Below are 20,089 nucleotides of genomic sequence, written 5' to 3'. Positions count from 1 at the left end.
CACTTGTACTTGTACTAATGGACATTACCAGTTGGCGGCATTCGCGTGCGTTACTTCCCCTCATGAGACCAGCGAAGAAGACTCGATGACGTCACTCGCCAGAGCTGGGCCGGCTTGTCAACCAAGATGGCGGCCCAAATGTTGAGGTCGCTTACCAAACTAGGACGTCCTTCAACAAAATTAATCTTAAATCCAATAAATAATCATATAGGGAGCCCTTGCTGCGCTGTCTTTCAAAGCAGGTAAGCTTTGTAGCAAGGTTGAAATGTTACATCGGTTTCGTACTGTCTGTCGCGTTAGTCTGAGCTGCAAAACTGGATGCACACGCAAAAGCTAATGTTAGCAGAATGCCAAATTACGCAGCATTTGACCTGTAATGCGTAAAATATATTTTAAGTTCTTATGACATTATGATAGAACGAATGCATGCAAGTAGCCTCAATAGAAATCCAATTGGTATGATGACTCATCGACTTTTACGGCCACATTATGAGAATAAGAGCAGCTATTCATTTTACTGTAAGGTGGTTGACTATTCTGTTGATTATTAGGAAGAAGCAGTGGCAGCCAGATGTGGAGTGGACTGATCAATTTGCCGGCGCAGTGATGTACCCCAGTGCTCTGAATAAGAACTGGAAACCACCCCCATGGAATGGTAGCATTTCCACTCTCTCCGAAATACTACATTTGTTCACTGCATATTTTCAATCATTCCATTTGTTTGGCCAGACAAAGATCCTCCGGCCGTGAAGGACGTATCCAACCTGACCCTCAACTTTGGGCCGCAGCATCCTGCCGCTCACGGGGTGCTGCGTCTGGTGATGGAGCTCAGTGGCGAGTCCGTTAAAAAATGCGACCCTCACATTGGCTTGCTTCACCGTGGCACGGAGAAACTCATCGAGTACAAGACTTACTTGCAGGTACGACAAAATAATGTAAACAAAATGTACTTACAGTAGAAACACTTGACATCCTTCTTGTACCAAAGGCTCTACCCTACTTTGACCGCTTGGACTACGTTTCCATGATGTGTAATGAGGAGGCCTACTCGCTGGCTGTGGAAAGGCTGCTCAACATCAGGGCGCCACCCCGTGCCGAATGGATAAGAGGTAACATATTACAAGACGGACACGTGCAAGATTTGCAACCCTGTAACTCCTCTATTGCGAAATGCTAGTTCTGTATGGAGAAATGACCCGCATCCTCAACCACATCATGGCTATCACCACTCACGCTCTTGACATCGGCGCCATGACCCCGTTCTTCTGGATGTTCGAGGAGAGAGAGAAGGTGATGGCTAAAAACACACTGGGGTTGACACCAAGAGACTTGACATTCCGTCTTTTATTTCTTAGATGTTTGAGTTCTACGAACGAGTGTCCGGAGCCAGAATGCACGCCGCCTACATCCGACCTGGCGGCGTTCATCAGGTAACCAAAGTTGTCTTGTTTTTATTATGTGGGTTTATGTGCTGAGGGGTTTTTCCGGGTTCATACTGTGTCCACCTTTTAGAGGCAAAACTTGAGCCTTGTTTTTTTCCCTCCGTCTTCCTTCTGTATTTTTTAAACACAATAAAGAATGTTCATTTTTCTTAGTAAGTAACAGTGTCCTATCACTGGTAAGCTGTTTTTAGGCTACTCAGGTTGTCCTTGGGCCTAACTAGTATGAACTGGCTTCTTTTTTTTAAGACAATGCACATTAATTTGCATAAAATGTTTCAATGTTTCTGTTGTCAAGTCCGGCTTCCCGTTTTGTCTCCCCCTGTTGGTCGTTGTTTTTGCGAGTGACTGGGGGAATCGATAAAGTAATCTGAATAGCAAATCAAAGTGGAATCAGTGCGTGAGTGCTGATTGGCCAACTCTTCCGCCGTGTCACAGGATCTTCCCTTGGGTCTGATGGATGACATCTACGAGTGGTGCAAGAACTTCTCCATTCGAATCGACGAGGTTGAAGAGGTACGTTCTTGCGTCGGGCGATGTGATGAGACACCAGCGACAACTCTGAGCCGTTTTCTGTCCCCTTTGACCTTTTGACAGATGTTGACTAATAACCGCATCTGGAAGAATCGCACTGTGGACATCGGTGTGGTGACCGCAGAGGAAGCCCTCAACTATGGCTTCAGGTCAGGGTTGAACGATTTTTATTTTTTTTATTTTTCCGCCATATATTCCCATGCCCGTGTTCCTCCCACAGCGGTGTGATGCTGAGAGGTTCCGGCATCAAGTGGGACCTGCGCAAGTCCCAGCCGTACGACAAGTACGACGAGGTGGACTTCGACGTCCCGATCGGAAGTAACGGCGACTGCTACGACCGGTGCGTAAACGACGGGGCGCTCTACTTCTCCCTCGCACCCTCCTCAGCTCAACCTGGCCTCGCGCAGGTATCTGTGTCGGCTGGAGGAGATGAGGCAGTCGCTGCTGATCATGCACCAGGCCCTTAACAAGATGCCGGAAGGTGAGATCAAGGTGGACGACGCCAAGGTGGCGCCACCGAAGAGGTCTGAGATGAAGGTGAGTCCAACGCAAAACAGCGGAAATGAACTACGGTACCCTGACACTTTTTTTTTTTTTTTTTGCCAGATGTCCATGGAGTCGTTGATCCACCACTTTAAGTTGTACACTGAGGGCTACCAGGTCCCTCCAGGGGCCACATACACCGCAGTGGAGGCCCCCAAGGTGAGGATGTGAAAATGACCCAAAAAATTGTCTTGCTATGTTAGTAAAATTTGGAAAAAAATCTAAAATGAGCAATTATGTGTCTTCTCCGTTGACTTAGTTGATGAAGAAAAACATTTAGGCTTGTTGTGATGCAAATTGCTTACTCGTGTTTATTTGCGTGTTTTTGCCCCCAGGGGGAGTTTGGTGTTTACTTGGTGTCGGACGGTTCCAGCAGACCCTACCGCTGCAAGATCAAAGCGCCCGGATTCGCCCACCTGGTACGACACTGAAATATTAAAAACACAGCCGCGCGTCAACGTCCTCGAGGCTACTCTGACTTCATAAAGCACCGACAGTGCTGTTTTTATTTATACACCGTCTGCTTCCTTCCTGGATTGTTTTAAATTGAGTTCTTCAAAGTGGCTTATTAAGTGATAGTTGTTTTCACTTTTCTAGGCCGGCTTGGACAAAATGGCCCAAGGACACATGCTAGCAGACGTAGTGGCTATCATTGGTGAGTGACATCATCAAAATGGCCGTCCTCCTTTTTCCTGTTGTTATGGTAAAAAAAAAAATGTTTTTCTTCCAATAGGCACGCAGGACATCGTGTTTGGGGAGGTGGACCGCTAAGCATGATATTGCCCACCTGATATTCTGTGATGTATTATGCCGAATAAATATTTTATGGTCAGACTCAAAAAGCGGACTGTCATTTATTTGTAGTGCGAGTGGAAAACAAGGCGACAAGAGAGCAAAATGGTTTGACTCGGCTGTGGTTTGGTCGTCAAAAGAGGGAGTGGCCTGAGCAGATCTGAGGCAGATGGACCTCAATCGAGCTCACACCACAACTTCCCCCTCTCAGCTGTAACTTTTTTGGCAGGGTTTTTTTTTTTTTTTTTGCACTTAGTCATTCTTGAAAGTACAGAAAAGCAGTTTGGTCATCCCGTGTCGTGGACCCGGTAGAACCATGGCCTTGTGGCGCAGGAGCCCGTTACTTGCGGCCCTTCCTCTGTGGATGAGTTTCGGTCCAGTTGGTGAGTTTTGGAGGGTGGGACACTTGGGACACTGAAGGAGACAAATTTTTTTTTCTTTTTTTTTGTAAGAATCGAGCATTTGCTAAACGTGTTCAAGTTTCCATTTGTGCTATTTTTTCTCCTGTGAAAAGAGAAGTTGACTTTCTAAGGCGTTGCCTGTCGCGAGCGGCTCTGATGCTGCGTTAGGAAAAAACTAAAAAAAAAACACTTTTAACTTGAAGTGAAATGAAAGTTGGTGATTGTCTTCTGTTAATCTGTCCGACTGATTGATTTTCGATTTTTGGAGCCACCCACCAGCCAAAAGTAGCGACTGGACACAAATGTCACTACCGTCATGTGATTCATTTCCTTTCAATTTGAGCACAAGACTTTAAGAGTGACTGGACACTTCATTAGGTACCCCTGTATCATAACGTTTTGAGTAATCATAATGAATTCATATGTACATTTTTAAGAAGTCACAATTCCATTTATCTTCTCTCTGTAGCCGCTCTCGCCGAACCCGAGATCTGTTACGTGCTGGATGGTATTCTGTTTTTGTATGGCATCATCCTGACCGCTCTCTACTGCAGACTCATGGTTAGCATCTTTTTCCCACCCCAACGTTTGACACACTACAAATCCTTAATGATACAGTAAACATCACTTGAATGCAGTGTGTCAGTGGATGTGGCTTCACTTCCTGTGCGCTTGTGAAAGAAGCTTGAAGGGGGGGGAAAAAAAAGTGTCATTACATAGAAATAAGAGCAGAAGATGCTGTTTGATGCCTTATAAAAGATAACCACCAAAGAATAAATACCAATATGCGCTACCTCCAGATTCGCAGTGCTAGGAAGTCTGCAGAGGGGAAGACAAATGGCCAGAAGGTAAAATGCAGTGCACATGTTTGATTCTTAATATTTTAAACAACTTTTTTTTTTTTTCACCTCCTCTGATAGGGTGCTCCAGAACGTATCTACATGGTAAGTCTTTGACACACTTTTTAGTGATTGGGACCCATCAAAATGACTGACTTGTGTGTTGCGTATTGTCTTCTCAGGGTTTGACTCCTCATGCCCAGGACACATATGCAACAATTGAGACCAAAAAGTGACAAGGAAGGAGAACACAAGCACCGTTTTTTATTATTATTTTTATGCTATGCTTTTTTCTAGCCGGCTTTGAGTGCAATGCAAATATGACAACAACAAAAAGAATTATAGAGATATGTTACTTTTATGACTTATGTTCTTGATTATTTTATTGAGAAGTTACACATAACAAGGAGAGACATGAATGTAACAACTACAACAATATGAATTACAGAAAGAATATGGATATTATGGAATATGGTGTTCCACAGGTTTCTATTTTGGAGCCCCTGCTATTTTCATTCCCTGGGTTCCTTCTTAACAAAGTATGGTATTTCCTTTCACTGCAATGCGGATGATAACCAGAACTATGTCCCGCTGGGCAAAAAGATTTAAAAATATTTTAAATTGGATCGGCAAAGAAGAAGAAAAGCACTTAATTATTATTTTATTTTTTTTAAACTTATGCTATGCTTATTTCAGCCGGAAGAATGTTGTGTTACTCACTTTTCCGTATTGAACAGTTGCAAATAAAAAGGAGAGGCTGAATAGATTGTAAACGTTTTTGCTTTATTTTGACACGGGCTCTTTCTGGTGTGCACGTTTTAGCCACTCGGGGGCAGTATAAACAGTCACGTAGGTTAATGTATGATAAAACTAAGTCACAAGAGTATGCTTCGTTGAGTACGAAGAATAAAATACCTGTGAGTAAAGTGTTTTTACACCATTCTGGTGATTACATTGTTACCGCAATATAGATTCTATAACATTTAGCAGTGCTAAATATTGTAGAATCTATGCTAAATTAGCACGGTTGTTTTTAAATTTAATTGACAATTCCGTCAAGTCAAAATGGCGGCCTTGCTCGGTGAAATGGCCCTCTTCGTTTGTTGGAAAAAAAAATTGACTTTTGATCATTGTAATTGGATTTTTGAGGATTATTTAGATTTTCAAAATGTGCTGAAATGTCGTTTGACTACTATAACAACCTGCCCAGTCACTTAGGCAAAGGCGTCGTTTGTTTTTTGGATTTGCATTTGCATTATATCTCGAAATGCATCCATTTTTTTAAACCCTAAACATTCTTGTATAAGGGTGTTTAAAAAAATTGGGGGCTCCGCAAGTGCCGAACCGCGAGTGCGCAAGAGTTCACTTTTACTTGTTATAACTGTACAAAGCACTAGCTCAAATACACAAAAAAAGTGGCAGATTTGGTGGCTTTTCTGGCAGTCAGTTTTTGTGTGCCTGGAGGATTTGTCTTGTCTGCAGCCACAGGCAGTAGCAAGTAAAGACAAGAAAAGAAAAAACTGTCGCCCGGCCTCCGCCAAACCGGAAAGTTAGCTTGTGGAAAGGGAGGTGGAAGCAAGTGTACAGGTAACGCAAACAGGTGTATCCCTGACAGGTGAGCTTTTTTTTTTGTTTTTGCTCTCACCATGTGTGTGATGAACCACCACAGAAAAAAGACAGAATGTTAGGATTTTGGCTTTACGCAGTATTTAGGACTCTAGACACCAGTATGTTAAACAGCCTAGGCTGATGATTTGTAGGCTCCAGAGGTGAAGCAACTGTTGGGAGGATGTCATCCTGGCTCAGAGGACTCTTGCCGTGTCTCCTCGTCCCATGGATCGCTGGTAAGGAGACTTTTATTTTTTATCGTGGGATCTATCCGTCTTCCTCTAGGCTATTGAACATACACTCCTAATACTATTATACGCACACCAAATTTGAGTATGTCAACAAAAGCTCGTTTCCCCTGATCATGTAGGATTCTCAATAAAGTACCATATATTTTGAAAGTCCGGAAGAAAACACACTTAAGCGGAGCAGCCTTTCAAAACAGGCCGAGAAAAAACAAAAGTGGCGTGCTGTTGCCTGACGTATCAGGAAAAACAGGTTGCTGTTGATAAAATGTTTTTTTATAGTGTAATAACCTCACATCACACATTATATACATATTTGTGTGTTTATATATGTATTTTTTTTTTAATCTTTATTCCTTAGGGACTAACACGATCAAAATCAGGCTACAAAGGCGTGCATTGCGTGGCCAAACAAAAAAAGTAAAAACATTTGTCAAATTCAAAACAGCCATCTTGTCGTATTCTGCAGTTTTTCTTGCTGTTGCTTGTGATTGACTTAAAAGTGTTCAGGAAATGAGCATATATTTCAGGAAATCCAATGTCGTCCCAAAATGGGTAAGAAGCCTGTTAGACTTGCTAGGCTGACTATAAAACTGCAATTAATAAAGTATTTTGGATCGGAATAATGATCTTATCCTGTTTGCACGTGCCAATACTTTTTCTGTTTGTATGAATGGCATTTTGTGGTCTTTCACTATATGTCGCTAGCATAGACACATGAGCAAAGATATGTGGTTAAATTTGACTTTTTTTTAAGGCCCTGACTCATATAGATTTAATGATTTATTAATCGCTTGAAAGTTGACAGATATGAATTACAGGCAGAACATTTGACTGTTTAAATGTGTCCTTTTGCTTACAACAGACCAAAAAAAATCAGCAAAAGTTTTTTGGGGGTGATGTTTGAATGTCGTATGGTGTTCCACAGGGTTCCCTTTTGGACCCCCTGCTGTTTTATTGTAATTTACGCCCCTGGGTTCCATCTTATGGGGGCAAGCTGGTGTTGATGGGAAAATGCATGAATCACGTAACGCATGCAGTCCCGTCCAGTGAATCATTGTGAATCATTGCCTTTGTTACTGTGACGAAAGACTTGCATTTGTTGTAGTGATATGAAAATATGAAACCAAGTAAATGCAAGGTCAGCATAATCAGTACGGATACTTTTAGCCTAATCAAGGTTGATTCATATTTTTCTTCCTTACTCTTAAGATAAATGTAACAGGATGTCTGAAGTGTGTTTGCGGTTTGAGGGTCATGTGACTGCTTATCTGTACAGCAAAGTCATTTGTCAACAGGCCGCATACACGACACATTGTAACTGTCATTTACTGCGTACCTTACATCGTTAATTCCTGCCGTGTCCAGACACGAGGCGCTATGACAGGTCGCCTCGCGTAACTCGTCAAGCCACATATCTCCGCCTACCCGTTCAACACAGCTCCCCTTGTTTCGAAAAGGACAAAAATATCGGGACACTGAATTTGAAATCCTTCACCATTGTCACCATTTCGTAGCATTTTTTCCACTGTCGCTGTTTGGTCGCAGTGACTCGAGGAGAATTTGTCGATCGGCCGCCGGATGACTCCATCTACTCCCTGGCTGAAAAGGAGACGGTCCTGCCCTGCCACTTCCGTCCTAAGGAAATGATGGAGTTGGTGGTGCAGGTCACATGGTACAAGGAGACGTGGGACGACTGGGAGCAGATCATCACAGCTCACCACATTGACGGCCAGACTGGTAGTTACATGTACAAATCGTGTAAATAATCTATAAATAAATAAATATTTTTTTTCCCACAATTAAGTCAAATATGATGTATTGTTGACAGCTTTTGGGGCGTGGTCTGGCCGGGTGCGATTCAACAGCAGCGTCCCCACTGAGGACTCGTCTTTGGTGCTCTTCAGCACGGACGTCTCGCACGAGGGGCGCTACAAGTGTCACGTCAACTCCTACCCGATGGGAAACTTTGACCAAATAGTGACTCTCATTGTCTGGAGTGAGTTTCTCATCTTTTTTTTTTGTTGCAAAAGACAGAATCAAATAAAGAGCGGCTAACGAGTAGCGGCCGAGAGGAATGATGACACAGGTGAAGCTCGTCAGTCGGTTGATGAGATGGATAGAAAAACATCCATCCACTCACAAATCAACAGTAAATTATTATTATTATTTTTAACTTATTGTATTACAGGCAGTAGAGGTTTAAAAATAAATTGATGAATTATTTGTAACGTTTAACTTCCTCTAGGCCAGCGGTCAGCAACCTTTCCTGTCTTTAGAGGCATTTTAAGGTCAAATAATTTAAATAACCAAAAATGTGTGTGGAGCCGCAAAACATTTTTCAGATTGTGATGAAGGAAACAGCGTGTTAGTGTTAGTCTAACGTACTGAGGGCCCAAGAAGGCCCTAATTAGAGCTGCACCACAACACAAAAATATGACAGCAGAATCCATCACGTATACCCATTTTTTTCGACCTTTCCTCTTCCCTTTTTGGATTTGTTTTTGTAATTTTTCATACTTCATTTCTCATACACTTTGAGACTTTTTTGTCTTTTTGACAAATTTCTGACATTTTAGCCATTTTATGGACATGGGGTCATTTTCTGGCTCTCTTATTCCTTTTTTGGACATTTTATGGCTATTTTGGGACATTTTTTTCTGACTTTTTTTGCTATCAATTTTATGACATTTTGGCAATTTTGTGTATGTATATGGTAATTTTCAGGATTTCTTCTTTTGTTTTTGGATATTTTATAGTTACTTTTTGAATGTTTCTTTTCTGACTTTTTTTTGTCAATTCCAAAATTTTTGTCTTCATTTTTGGGATTTTTTTTCCCTGAACATTTTACAATTACAGTTTACAGTTACTTTTTGAACATTTTTTTTCTGACTTTTTTTTGGTGGCAATTCCAAAGATTTTTTTGGATTTGTTCTTTTGTTTTTGGACAATTTATGGTTACTTTTTGCACATTTTCTTTTCCACTTTTTTTATTCAAATCTGTGACATTTTTTGGGGGCAATTTTGCAGTCATTTTATGGTAGATTTCTGATTTTCCTCTTCCTCTTTGGACATTTTATGGTCACTTTTTTGACAGTTTAGGTATTTTTTTAAAGCCTTTCCATCTACCTTTTCTCTCAAATTTGGACTCTGACCATTTTTGAATATTTATTCATTTCTTATCTAAATTAGTTTATTTAAATAATATTTGATCTAAAAATTAAAAGTGAATATGTAAAATTATTAATTTCTACAAATTTTATTCAGAGATAACCAGGGAGCCACAGGAGACCCCTGCTCTAGGCTGATATTGCTTAATTGTTGTTTATTTGGTAACAGTGTTTATTTTGGTAATACCAAATAATCAATAACAATCTGGTTAATGAAAAGTAATCAGAAACAAATCCTTTTGTTGCTTGCATGCTAAATACATCTGTATCAGATTATATTTGAGGAATTGATGAAACAGTCGATCACAATGAGCATGTTCATATTTATTTATTTATTCTTAACAACTGTAGTTTGGATGATTGACAACCATCGCTGACACATTTTTCAAATAGTGTCCCAATTGTCCAGTTCCACTGAAATAGGCTATTGTTATTGTGATTCCAAACTTCTGAGATATTTGACATCATGCTTGTCCTGCAGCCATCCCGATCTCCTCCGTGGATCCTGTGATCCTGGTGGAGGGGCAGTCGTATCGGCAGGCGGCGTCGTGCCGCTCTCTGGCCCGCCCGCCGCCGCAGCTGTCGTGGGACACCGAGCTGCACGGCCAGTCCATCAACCGTTCATGGGTCAACGGGGCCGTCACCACCCACTTCTCCTTGCACCCGCTGAGGAAAATGAACGGGAAGAAGCTGGATTGCCTGGTGTGGCATCCGACGCTCACGGCGGGCCCGCGCAGGCACCAAAACAAGCTGGTTGTACACTGTGAGTGGGATCCCAAATTGGATGAGCAAATCCGCTTCCAAACATTGCGTACGCGCTTAACTGGCTTGTGTGCGTCTCTCCCAAGTTCCTCCCGATTCCGAGATATCGGGCTACAATGGGGACTGGTATGTGGGCCTGGAGCACGCGGCCCTGACGTGCGTGAGTGGAGGAAACCCCAAACCAAAGCAATTCACCTGGGCCAGGTACAGTAAGACCTGACAAATGAATGACTGTCTGTTGACTAAGTGTCTGGTGTTACTTTTCCAGTAACTGCGAGTGTGATTACAACATTGGCATATTGCCTTTGCGTTGAACCCGCCGTGCTGGAGTCATCGTGTGCATGCTCAATTTGGCGGATTAAAATCAGTCATCGGGGCGAGGCAGAAGAGTTTTAGAGGAAAAACAACATGTGTCGACTTATTTTTATCTCGGGCAACATCGTGGTTATTGCTTGGGGGGGCAATCACGGTTTTGTGTGTGCTTTGGGTTTTGAGATTCACATTAGTACAATGAATGAAAGAAAACCTTGCTTATAATAGAAACAGGTGAGAAGTCTGCTTTAAAACTACATTTACGTTAAGGATACATGATAGTGTGTCTTTAATTTGATACCTCTACTTTGATACCTATAATAGTTTTGAACTTTTCATTATAGTTATTTTTAATTTTTTTTAAGTTCAGTTAGTTTTCATAGCTAGCTAGTTTGTTAATTATTATTATTATTATTATTATATATTGAAATGCTTCGTTTGAAGTTAGTTTGATTAGTGTTAGTTTTATTTTTTTTTTAATAAATTGAGTATTTGTCGAGGGCAAGACAACAACAAAAAGCCCATGTATGATATTAATTGAGAAAGACGAAAACAAAGGACAGTTTTGCTACATTTATAGTTAGTTTTAGTTAGCTTTATAAACTAGCTATATAAAGATGTAGCTTCAGTTGATATTCGCTTTTTAAAACTGAGCGAAAAATGAACGTTGCAGTTTTAGTTTGAGCTATTTTCATTCGTTTTTCCTTAGCTAGCTTGGCATAGTTAGCTTAGATTAACAAAAAAAGCTCATGTGTGATATTGAGAAAGACGAAAACAAAGGATAGTTTTGCTACATTTATAGTTAGTTTTAGTTAGCTTTATAAACTAGCTATATAAAGACATAGCTTCAGTTAATTTTCGCTTTTTAAAACTTAACGAAAAATGAACGTTGCAGTTTTAGTTTGAGCTATTTCATTAGTTTTTCCTTAGCTAGCTTGGCATAGTTATCTTAGATTAACAAAAAAAGCTCATGTATGATATTGAGAAAGACAAAAACAAAGGACAGTTTTGCTACATTTATAGTTAGTTTTTGTTAGCTTTATAAACTAGCTATATAAAGATGTAGCTTCAGTTGATATTCGCTTTTTAAAACTTAGAGAAAAATGAACGTTGCAGTTTTAGTTTGAGCTATTTTCATTCGTTTTTCCTTAGCTGGCTTGGCATAGTTAGCTTAGATTAACAAAAAAAGCTCATATGTGATATTGAGAAAGACGAAAACAAAGGACAGTTTTGCTACATTTATAGTTAGTTTTAGTTAGCTTTATAAACTAGCTATATAAAGATGTAGCTTCAGTTGATTTTCGCTTTTTAAAACTTAACAAAAAATGAACGTTGCAGTTTTAGTTTGAGCTATTTCATTAGTTTTTCCTTAGCTAGCTTGGTATAGTTAGCTTAGATTAACAAAAAAAGCTCATGTGTGATATTGAGAAAGACGAAAACAAAGGATAGTTTTGCTACATTTATAGTTAGTTTTAGTTAGCTTTATAAACTAGCTATATAAAGACATAGCTTCAGTTAATTTTCGCTTTTTAAAACTTAACGAAAAATGAACGTTGCAGTTTTAGTTTGAGCTATTTCATTAGTTTTTCCTTAGCTAGCTTGGCATAGTTATCTTAGATTAACAAAAAAAGCTCATGTATGATATTGAGAAAGACAAAAACAAAGGACAGTTTTGCTACATTTATAGTTAGTTTTTGTTAGCTTTATAAACTAGCTATATAAAGACGTAGCTTCAGTTAATTTTCGCTTTTTAAAACTTAACGAAAAATGAACGTTGCAGTTTTGGTTTGAGCTATTTCATTAGTTTTTCCTTAGCTAGCTTGGCATAGTTAGCTTAGATTAACAAAAAAAGATCATGTATGATATTGAGAAAGACAAAAACAAAGGACAGTTTTGCTACATTTATAGTTAGTTTTAGTTAGCTTTATAAACTAGCTATATAAAGACGTAGCTTCAGTTAATTTTCGCTTTTTAAAACTTAACGAAAAATGAACGTTGCAGTTTTAGTTTGAGCTATTTCATTAGTTTTTCCTTAGCTAGCTTGGCATAGTTAGCTTGGATGAACAAAAAAAGCTCATGTATGATATTGAGAAAGACAAAAACAAAGGACAGTTTTGCTACATTTATAGTTAGTTTTTGTTAGCTTTATAAACTAGCTATATAAAGACGTAGCTTCAGTTAATTTTCGCTTTTTAAAACTTAACGAAAAATGAACGTTGCAGTTTTAGTTTGAGCTATTTCACTAGTTTTTCCTTAGCTAGCTTGGCATAGTTAGCTTAGATGACCTCGTTGCGTAGGGCTGGGCGATTAGTGAGTGTAATAAGTTTCAGGTGTGACTGTGAACATACACTAGATCAAACATGGCGCAAATGTGTGCCAATCAGGGTCGACCTTTTCCTGCCAAACTTTAGTTTGTGTAACGTGGAGCACGTTTTGTTGTCATATCGCTTAACCCTACCTGTGGTGGGGCGGAATGGCTTGAACTTGCAGTCTGACCCAAGTGTTTTTTTAAATTTTTTATGTTGATTGTAACCATCAGCAACACGCACACGCACAAACACACGTGGCGGGCCAAACCTGTTGGTATTGTCAATAACAGGCGTCTGGGTGATGCAATCGTTGGTGGCGCGCCGTCGTGTTTGTGCTTGCGCAAAATGTAAGTTGACGGAAAAGGGAAAGGTAGCCAAGATTACAGAAGGAACTGAAAGAGTTTGAGCAAGACGGCCGATGAGGAAGAGGAACAGAATGGATGAAGTCATTCAATGTTTGGCTGCCTCAAAATGGCGCAATTGCTTCATATTATTTCACGTTATTGTTGTCTCTTGTGAATGTCGTCCGCTCGTTTGGGTTCTGTTGCCACCTGTTCTCGTCAACCTATCAGCTGCCTCCAGCTTGTCCATGTGTGCCTCATTGTCTCGTCAGTCTGCTTGTATTTAATTCTCTGGTTTCTTTTGGTTCGTGTTGTGTCATTGTTGTTGCCGGCATAAGTCATGTAGCTTTTGTCATGTCTGAGTGTGTTTTGGTTCCTTTTGTTGCTTTGAATCTTGATTTATTGTGACCTTATTATTTTTATTTTGAATACAAACTTTTTGGGAGATCCCGCCTTCTCTCTTGGCTTGCCAGTCTTGCTTTCCTGCGTTAGGGTCCAGTTTGCTTTCATGCCATGAAAAATCTTGAATTTAATGTTATTTTGTTCACTTTAACTCTTGTATTTATGTGAATAAATGCATTGATTGAACCTAAATCTGAGTCAAAGAACAAGCACAGGTACAATTTTCGAGGGGGGGACAGTGGGTATAAAAAGTATACACACCCCTTCTCAAACGTGGTTGGTAATGTAAAGAAATGAGACCAAGACAATACTTTTTCTGCATAACTCAATTTAAGCTGTAATGGAATTTTTTTTTGGGGGGGGGCTTACTATATTTGTAAACTTATGAGTTTGAATGTGATTGGTTAACTCTAAACACATCCACATTCCAGTTTTAAGAGCATGTGCACACTTTTGAAATTGCATAATCTTCATTCCTTACTATTACTTCCTCTTGAAAAGATTAACTTTTTTTTTTCATTTCAATGGTTAAGGCCATAAGTCATATTAACTCATTCACTGCCATTGACGGCTAAAAACGTCAAAAATACATTTGAACTATTCCTATTAGTTTAATTTGTTTCCCCTCTTTTGTTAACATGAGTATGAAAAGCTATATATTTTTTTATTGTACATTTAAAGCCATGCGAATAATTACGATTAAAATTTTAATCACCTGACGCCCCAAATTTGTAAAAATCTTTTTTTTTATTCATTCGCTGCCATTGACGGCTATAAACGTCGAAAATTAATTTTGACTAATTTCTATTAGTTTAACATTTTTTCCACTTTTGTTAACATGAGTATGAAAACCTAGATTTTTTTTCATTGTTCATTTAGAACAGATATCAAATTTGCAATTAATCGTGAGTTAACTAGTGAAGTCATACAATTAATTGCAATTAAAATATTTAATTGCCTGTCGCCCCTAATTTTTAATAAATTTTTAAAAAATTAATTCATGGCAGTGAATGAGTTAATGGTGGCTTTTTTTTTCCTTTAAAGGATCAGAAACATTTAAAGAATTGAATTTTGTAGCAGGTGAAGAAGCACAATGCTTTTTTTAACGACTTATTTTGTGTCATATTGTGTTATAGACACGGAGACGATTTGCCCGAGGGTTTGATTCCTCACCCGAATGGAACCCTGGAGTTTGGGCGCCCTCTCAGCCTATCGGACAGCGGCACCTACCAATGTGTGGCGAGGAATGAGGTTGGCGTGGGCACTGCGGAGGTGGAGATTACCGTGTCAGGTAGATGTCAAAAGTTGAGACTTTGACACCCCTCTGCCCATACATTCACATTCAGATGACTTTATTGATCCCTAAAAGTCCAAGAAACATGAAAACAAACAAAGCCCAAGCCCTGCCCCTTTAAAGGGGGGCACAGTACGAACCTGGATAAACATAATACAACAGACAACTGGGCATAGTCCTAACCACTTCCTGCTTTCCCTACCGTAGAGTTTCCCAAGAGACAGATGATGACGGAGAACATGACGATGGTCATCGTGGGGGTGGTAGCTGTGGGGCTGCTCCTCTTCATGTTGGCCATCATCATCACTGTCACCTGTCACCACAAGAAGAAGAGCAAGAGGCTGAAGAGGGAACTGAGCGAGAAGAAGTACGAAATGCGACAAATACGTTGTTCAGTGAGTTTTATAGAACCGTCAATCTCATCTTTTATTTCGCACAGGGAGGAAATCAGCACTCTGTCCTGGCATGCGTCTTTGAGGAGGATCAACTCGGTCAGCACCGATGCAAGAGGAGCGGTACCGAATGATTCTCTCTTCCCCCACGACACAGAACAAACATCCCGTTTTCTCATCCGTCTGCGCGACCCACTTCTGCCTATGAGGCACAACCATCCGATTTAGTCAGTGATTCTTTGTCAGACATGAAACGAAGACATAATGAAGCACTCGGAATGAGACAGGAAAGCATTGCTTTGCCTCTCTCTCGAGGAAACGGGAAAGTTTGACGTAAGAAGTTGCAGTAAGTTTGCATGCGAGTATAAAAATCTGTCTGTTTCCTGTCATTGCAGACGGAGGAGAGCATCCCGCTGAGGGTGGAGGGAACCTTGTCCTCCCTCGGGGTTAGTCTGCTCACTGCAATGATCAAACTTGATGCTTGTTTTATTCCTCTCTCTGACTCTTGAGTGTAGACAAAAAAAAATAAATTGCCTGACAAAGAGCTCCTGGTTCTGTTCCCTTCCTGTGGTGCCATTGAATAAAACACAGTTACCAAATCATCAAGTCACTCAGCTTGGTGCAAAAGACAGGGATGTGATTTTTCCGCTAATTCGCGGAATTCCGCTTTTTTTTTTATCTCCCCCCCAAAAAAAAAAAATTCAGATTTTTTTTTTTTTTTAAAGTAGTAGTAGTTCATTGTGTATGCACATGACTCCGACAGATAACATCTTCTGCTATAACAAAGACATTTGTGGTATGCTCTAATATGAGTTACTTTTCATTTGGTCATGATACAATTATTTGTTCATGAAATTTGAACTCTTCAACATTATTTATGTGTTAACTTAGTAATCACATTAGTTAGATATGATGATATTCTCAGTGATAGTTTTTAAAAGCAAAGGCAGTCCAATGTTTTTGAATGTGACTGATTTTGAGTTGACTAAAACTGCCATTTTATATGGGATTGTTCAATATACATTGAAAATTTATGCTGTTGTTTTGTCTATTTCTTTGTCATGTGAGTGCATTGAAAGTACTTAAAAACACGGAAAACCCATGAGCCCTGGACCTAGCTGGGTGCCAGCGGCCCCCAGACCCCCGGCTAAATTTTCAGATAATTTCACTTTGGTCAAATCACATCCCTGAAAAGAGGAACTTCTCAGCATCAGCCCCTTGTGATCTGCGTCTGTTTCCTGTGCTGATAGGAGCTGGCTCCCAGCCGCGAGAGCAACTCGACGATCTATGGGAGGTCGGGAGGAGGGGGAGCGTACGACAACATGGGTCGACCGGTCCTGCTCAACTCGCAGAAGGGCAGAGAAAGCCTGCTAGACCGCGATGAGGTACCATCCCCCCCCCCCCCCCGTTTTACAGTTACATTAAATAACTGTGTGTTTTGTGACTGTGTGGAGCAGGGAACTCTCCTTCCAGGCCGCGTCCCAACACCGTTGCCTATCAAGCCCATCGTGCCACTAAATGAGGAATGGTCAAGGCCAGGGAGCTCCGTCAGATCTCTGCGTCGTCACCCCTCCCTGAGCTGCAGCTCTCCGTCCGTGACCGACAACGACGACGAGGTGGATGAAGGCCTCGGGGGTCCCGCTAGCCGGGAGCATCGCGATGACCGGGAAAGCCAGAGCACGCACTCCCAAGTGTCTGAGGAGCACAGTCCGGGGAGCCAGCTGATAAATGGCACCAAGACGTTCAAACCAAAGACGAGCCCCGACGTTGTTAGCCCTCATGCCTCCTTGGTGCACAGGGCCCAGATTGTGTAGCAGGAAGCTGCTCACAAACAAGTTTGCTCTTAAAAACGGCAATGATGCAAAGTGTTTAAAAGGGAACAAACTTTGGATTTTTTGATGTGCTCCTTCTGTTCCAAATATGTGCCATAACAAGAACTCCAAATATGGCAAATATGAAGTATTATTCTGTCTCACATCTCTACTTTAGTTTCACTAACATTAGGATTTGTTTCCCTCAACACTAAGAATATATTTGAATGCTTTTTTTTTTACTACAAAACTTTTTTGGGGGAGGATATTTCCACGTGGCACTTTCTTACTTTGGTAAGCTCCTTTTGTTACAAATAATTGTTGCATAGCAAGAACCCCAAATATGGCAAATCTGACATGTATTATCATTTATTTCCAGTTCTCCAACCTAATGTTTTTTTCTCACAACTTTGAAAATCATTTGAATACAATTTGGCTAAAAACGGTTGTTTTGGTATCTCCGCAGTGGAAAGCAATTTGCATTTTTTTTTTTACTCGTTGTCTTCAGCGTCCTTTAGTGGCGATATTGGAAAGTGCAGAAAGTGTGACACTACAAATGCCTGCAGGTGGATTAGTTAGAGTTTACAAACGTGTATATAAATATTGAAGAAGCAGATTTAACAGGTTTGGATCGCCGTTTAACAACTGTTACTGCGTTATAAGACTTGAGAATGTGTCTTTGTTTTGACCCAGTTAAATTGCACTTTTATGTGTGATAAGGGTGAATATGATGTAAACATATTCAAAGTTGTGTACGATACGTTTTATTTTCTGTGTACGACTTTTTTCTTGTACCACGCTGTTCGGCGTACGTCATTGTTTTTGTACGTTTGTCAATGAGCAATAAAGTTATGGGGAAAAAAACAGGAAACAGATCTGGACAGCTAAGATGGCGGAGGAGCAGCAAGAAGCATCACAGGGGGAGATGGAGGGTGAGAAAAGCAAAGTGGAAACACAACACGCAGCGAGGCCACTCAATTCTGGAGGTTCAAGTCACTTCGAACCCGAGTGGTTCTGTCAGTTTAGGGCCTGTGTCCTTCCCTGAGACGAAGCGGTTGACACGCAGCGCCCAAATAGAGAAAGGGGCCATAGCTTGTTGGCTAATGCTAACATTGCTGCACAAAGAAAACGCTTGTTTGACCACTTTGTCAGGCGACTTACAGTCCTGGGATTTTTTGACATAAAATGAATGTTAAAGCGATATAGTAGACGTTAAGCGTAAATGACGTAGAGGGCGATGTGTTTTGTTTTCGAACTCGCAGACGTTGTAAATACTACCACGTCACGTCATTCTCATTTCACCTGCTTTATTGATTCGAGCATTCACCCAGAAGTTCATCTACATATGACATGACTCTGCCCTCTTTAACAGGAGTGAATTGCTTGGCGTACGATGAGGCCATAATTGCACAGCAGGACAGAATTCAACAGGAGGTGAGAATTTTACCTTACGGGCCTGCCCTCTATTTGAAGTTAAGATTCTAATAAACTGATCCTTCCTCTAATCGTCCATGGGTGGCCGTGTAGATAGCCAACAGTAACCCGTTAGTGTCAGAAAGAAAGGAACTGTCAGTGCTGCAGAGGGAGTACTCCGAAGAAGACACCGTTTATCAGCTCAAGATCAAGGTTAGTGAAACCTCAATCAATTTGCTCCGCATTCCAACCATGGCAATATTTTTCTGCTGCTTCGTCACAGGATTTGTACAAAAAATATTCATGCATACGCAAGACAAGACCGGACGGCAACTGTTTCTACAGAGCCTTTGGCTTTGCGCATCTCGAGTCTCTACTAGATGACAGCAAAGAGCTGCAGAGGTGAGTGCTAGTTGTTACTAAGCTTAAGCAGTATAGACGTGTACGCAATACGCATTGTTGACTCTCTGCTCAGGTTCAAAGCGGTTGCGGCGAAAAGCAAGCTGGACCTTGTTAATGAGGGATTCACCGAGTTCACCATAGAGGACTTCCATCACACTGTGAGTTTGACGAAACATTTGTCTTCCGTTTTGGAATTCCCTCCCCCCCGTCACTTCACCACTATCCCGCTAGTTCATGGGCCTGATCGAGCTGTGCGAGAAGCAGCCGAGCTTAAAGGAGCTACTGAGATCCTTCAACGACCAGAACGTGTCGGACTACGTGGTGGTGTATTTGCGGCTGCTCACTTCGGGGTACCTGCAGCGGGAGCACGGTTTCTTCCAGCACTTCATCGAGGGAGGACGCTCGGTCAAGGAGTTTTGCCAGCAGGTACCTTGAACTTGAGCTTTTGTGGGAATGTGTCTACAAAATGCCGGCTCATGACTGCGCTTTCTTTCCCAAGGAGGTGGAGCCCATGTCGAAAGAAAGCGACCACATTCACATCATCGCCTTAGCCCAGGCCCTGAACTTATCCATCCTTGTGGAGTACATGGATAGAGGCGAGGGTGGGACGGTCAATCATCACGTCTTCCCTGAAGGCGGCGATCCTCGCATCTTCCTCTTGTACAGACCAGGCCATTACGACATCCTGTATAAATAGGCCCCCCCCCAGCCTACCCCATCACTCCCCACCAGCCACGTGGATGAAGCAGAATGTCAGTCGGCATGTGAGATGACACTCAAATAGTTCCAAGTACAGTACATGGTACCCCCGACCCACCCCCCGTTTATCACCAAATATATAAAATCATGTTTGAGAAAATAGAAGTGACTCCAGGCTTTTAGAGTTGTACAGGTTTCTTTTGTGGTTGTAAATGTTATCTACTTGCTTTGATGGATTATTTTCCTTTGTTACACTGCGTTTCATTTAAGTTTTATTAAAGGGATTTACATCTTATTTCTTGTGGTGTGTGCATTTTGGTCCAAAACAGAAACTAGAAAATGAAAAAAAAAAGTTGCAGTAGTTTAATTTGTTTGTTGTGC

General features: G+C 41.0%; 4 protein-coding genes across 6 annotated transcripts; all 4 read left to right on the top strand.

Moving 5' to 3' along the window:
- The first annotated feature begins 75 nt into the window (after window positions 1-75).
- Window positions 76-3,358, top strand: ndufs2 (NADH:ubiquinone oxidoreductase core subunit S2). Its single transcript, XM_077544613.1, has 14 exons — window positions 76-242; window positions 552-655; window positions 730-920; window positions 989-1,109; window positions 1,178-1,290; window positions 1,356-1,430; window positions 1,878-1,955; window positions 2,037-2,122; window positions 2,194-2,313; window positions 2,381-2,510; window positions 2,580-2,675; window positions 2,852-2,935; window positions 3,114-3,171; window positions 3,250-3,358. The coding sequence occupies exons 1-14, from the start codon at window positions 127-129 to the stop codon at window positions 3,285-3,287; spliced, it is 1,410 nt and encodes a 469-aa protein (XP_077400739.1). The 5' UTR covers window positions 76-126; the 3' UTR covers window positions 3,288-3,358.
- Window positions 3,359-3,524: 166 nt separating this feature from the next.
- Window positions 3,525-5,310, top strand: fcer1g (Fc epsilon receptor IgFc epsilon receptor Ig). Its single transcript, XM_077544618.1, has 5 exons — window positions 3,525-3,691; window positions 4,179-4,270; window positions 4,510-4,557; window positions 4,630-4,653; window positions 4,731-5,310. Exons 1-5 carry the CDS (start codon window positions 3,625-3,627, stop codon window positions 4,782-4,784), a joined length of 285 nt encoding a protein of 94 aa, XP_077400744.1. The 5' UTR covers window positions 3,525-3,624; the 3' UTR covers window positions 4,785-5,310.
- A 56-nt stretch (window positions 5,311-5,366) lies between these two features.
- On the top strand, window positions 5,367-18,065 carry LOC144035142 (nectin-4-like). 3 transcript variants are annotated; one of them, XM_077544611.1, is made up of 13 exons: window positions 5,367-5,465; window positions 6,031-6,135; window positions 6,309-6,392; window positions 7,950-8,141; window positions 8,233-8,400; window positions 10,053-10,334; window positions 10,420-10,537; window positions 14,834-14,988; window positions 15,199-15,358; window positions 15,431-15,506; window positions 15,779-15,829; window positions 16,634-16,768; window positions 16,841-18,065. In XM_077544611.1, the coding sequence occupies exons 3-13, from the start codon at window positions 6,338-6,340 to the stop codon at window positions 17,195-17,197; spliced, it is 1,749 nt and encodes a 582-aa protein (XP_077400737.1). In that variant the 5' UTR covers window positions 5,367-5,465; window positions 6,031-6,135; window positions 6,309-6,337; the 3' UTR covers window positions 17,198-18,065. The 3 variants fall into 3 exon arrangements, with proteins under 3 accessions (XP_077400737.1, XP_077400736.1, XP_077400738.1); XM_077544610.1 differs by having other exon boundaries at window positions 6,031-6,163; XM_077544612.1 differs by lacking the exon at window positions 6,031-6,135 and having other exon boundaries at window positions 5,412-5,465.
- otub1b (OTU deubiquitinase, ubiquitin aldehyde binding 1b) lies at window positions 18,066-20,003 on the top strand. Its single transcript, XM_077544614.1, has 7 exons — window positions 18,066-18,126; window positions 18,567-18,628; window positions 18,722-18,820; window positions 18,891-19,009; window positions 19,083-19,167; window positions 19,241-19,435; window positions 19,509-20,003. Exons 1-7 carry the CDS (start codon window positions 18,084-18,086, stop codon window positions 19,704-19,706), a joined length of 801 nt encoding a protein of 266 aa, XP_077400740.1. The 5' UTR covers window positions 18,066-18,083; the 3' UTR covers window positions 19,707-20,003.
- The last annotated feature ends 86 nt before the right edge of the window (window positions 20,004-20,089 follow it).

This window comes from Vanacampus margaritifer, chromosome 15 (assembly GCF_051991255.1).
Source record: "Vanacampus margaritifer isolate UIUO_Vmar chromosome 15, RoL_Vmar_1.0, whole genome shotgun sequence".
NCBI lineage: Eukaryota > Metazoa > Chordata > Actinopteri > Syngnathiformes > Syngnathidae > Vanacampus > Vanacampus margaritifer.
This window is presented reverse-complemented; position numbering and strand designations above follow the sequence as displayed.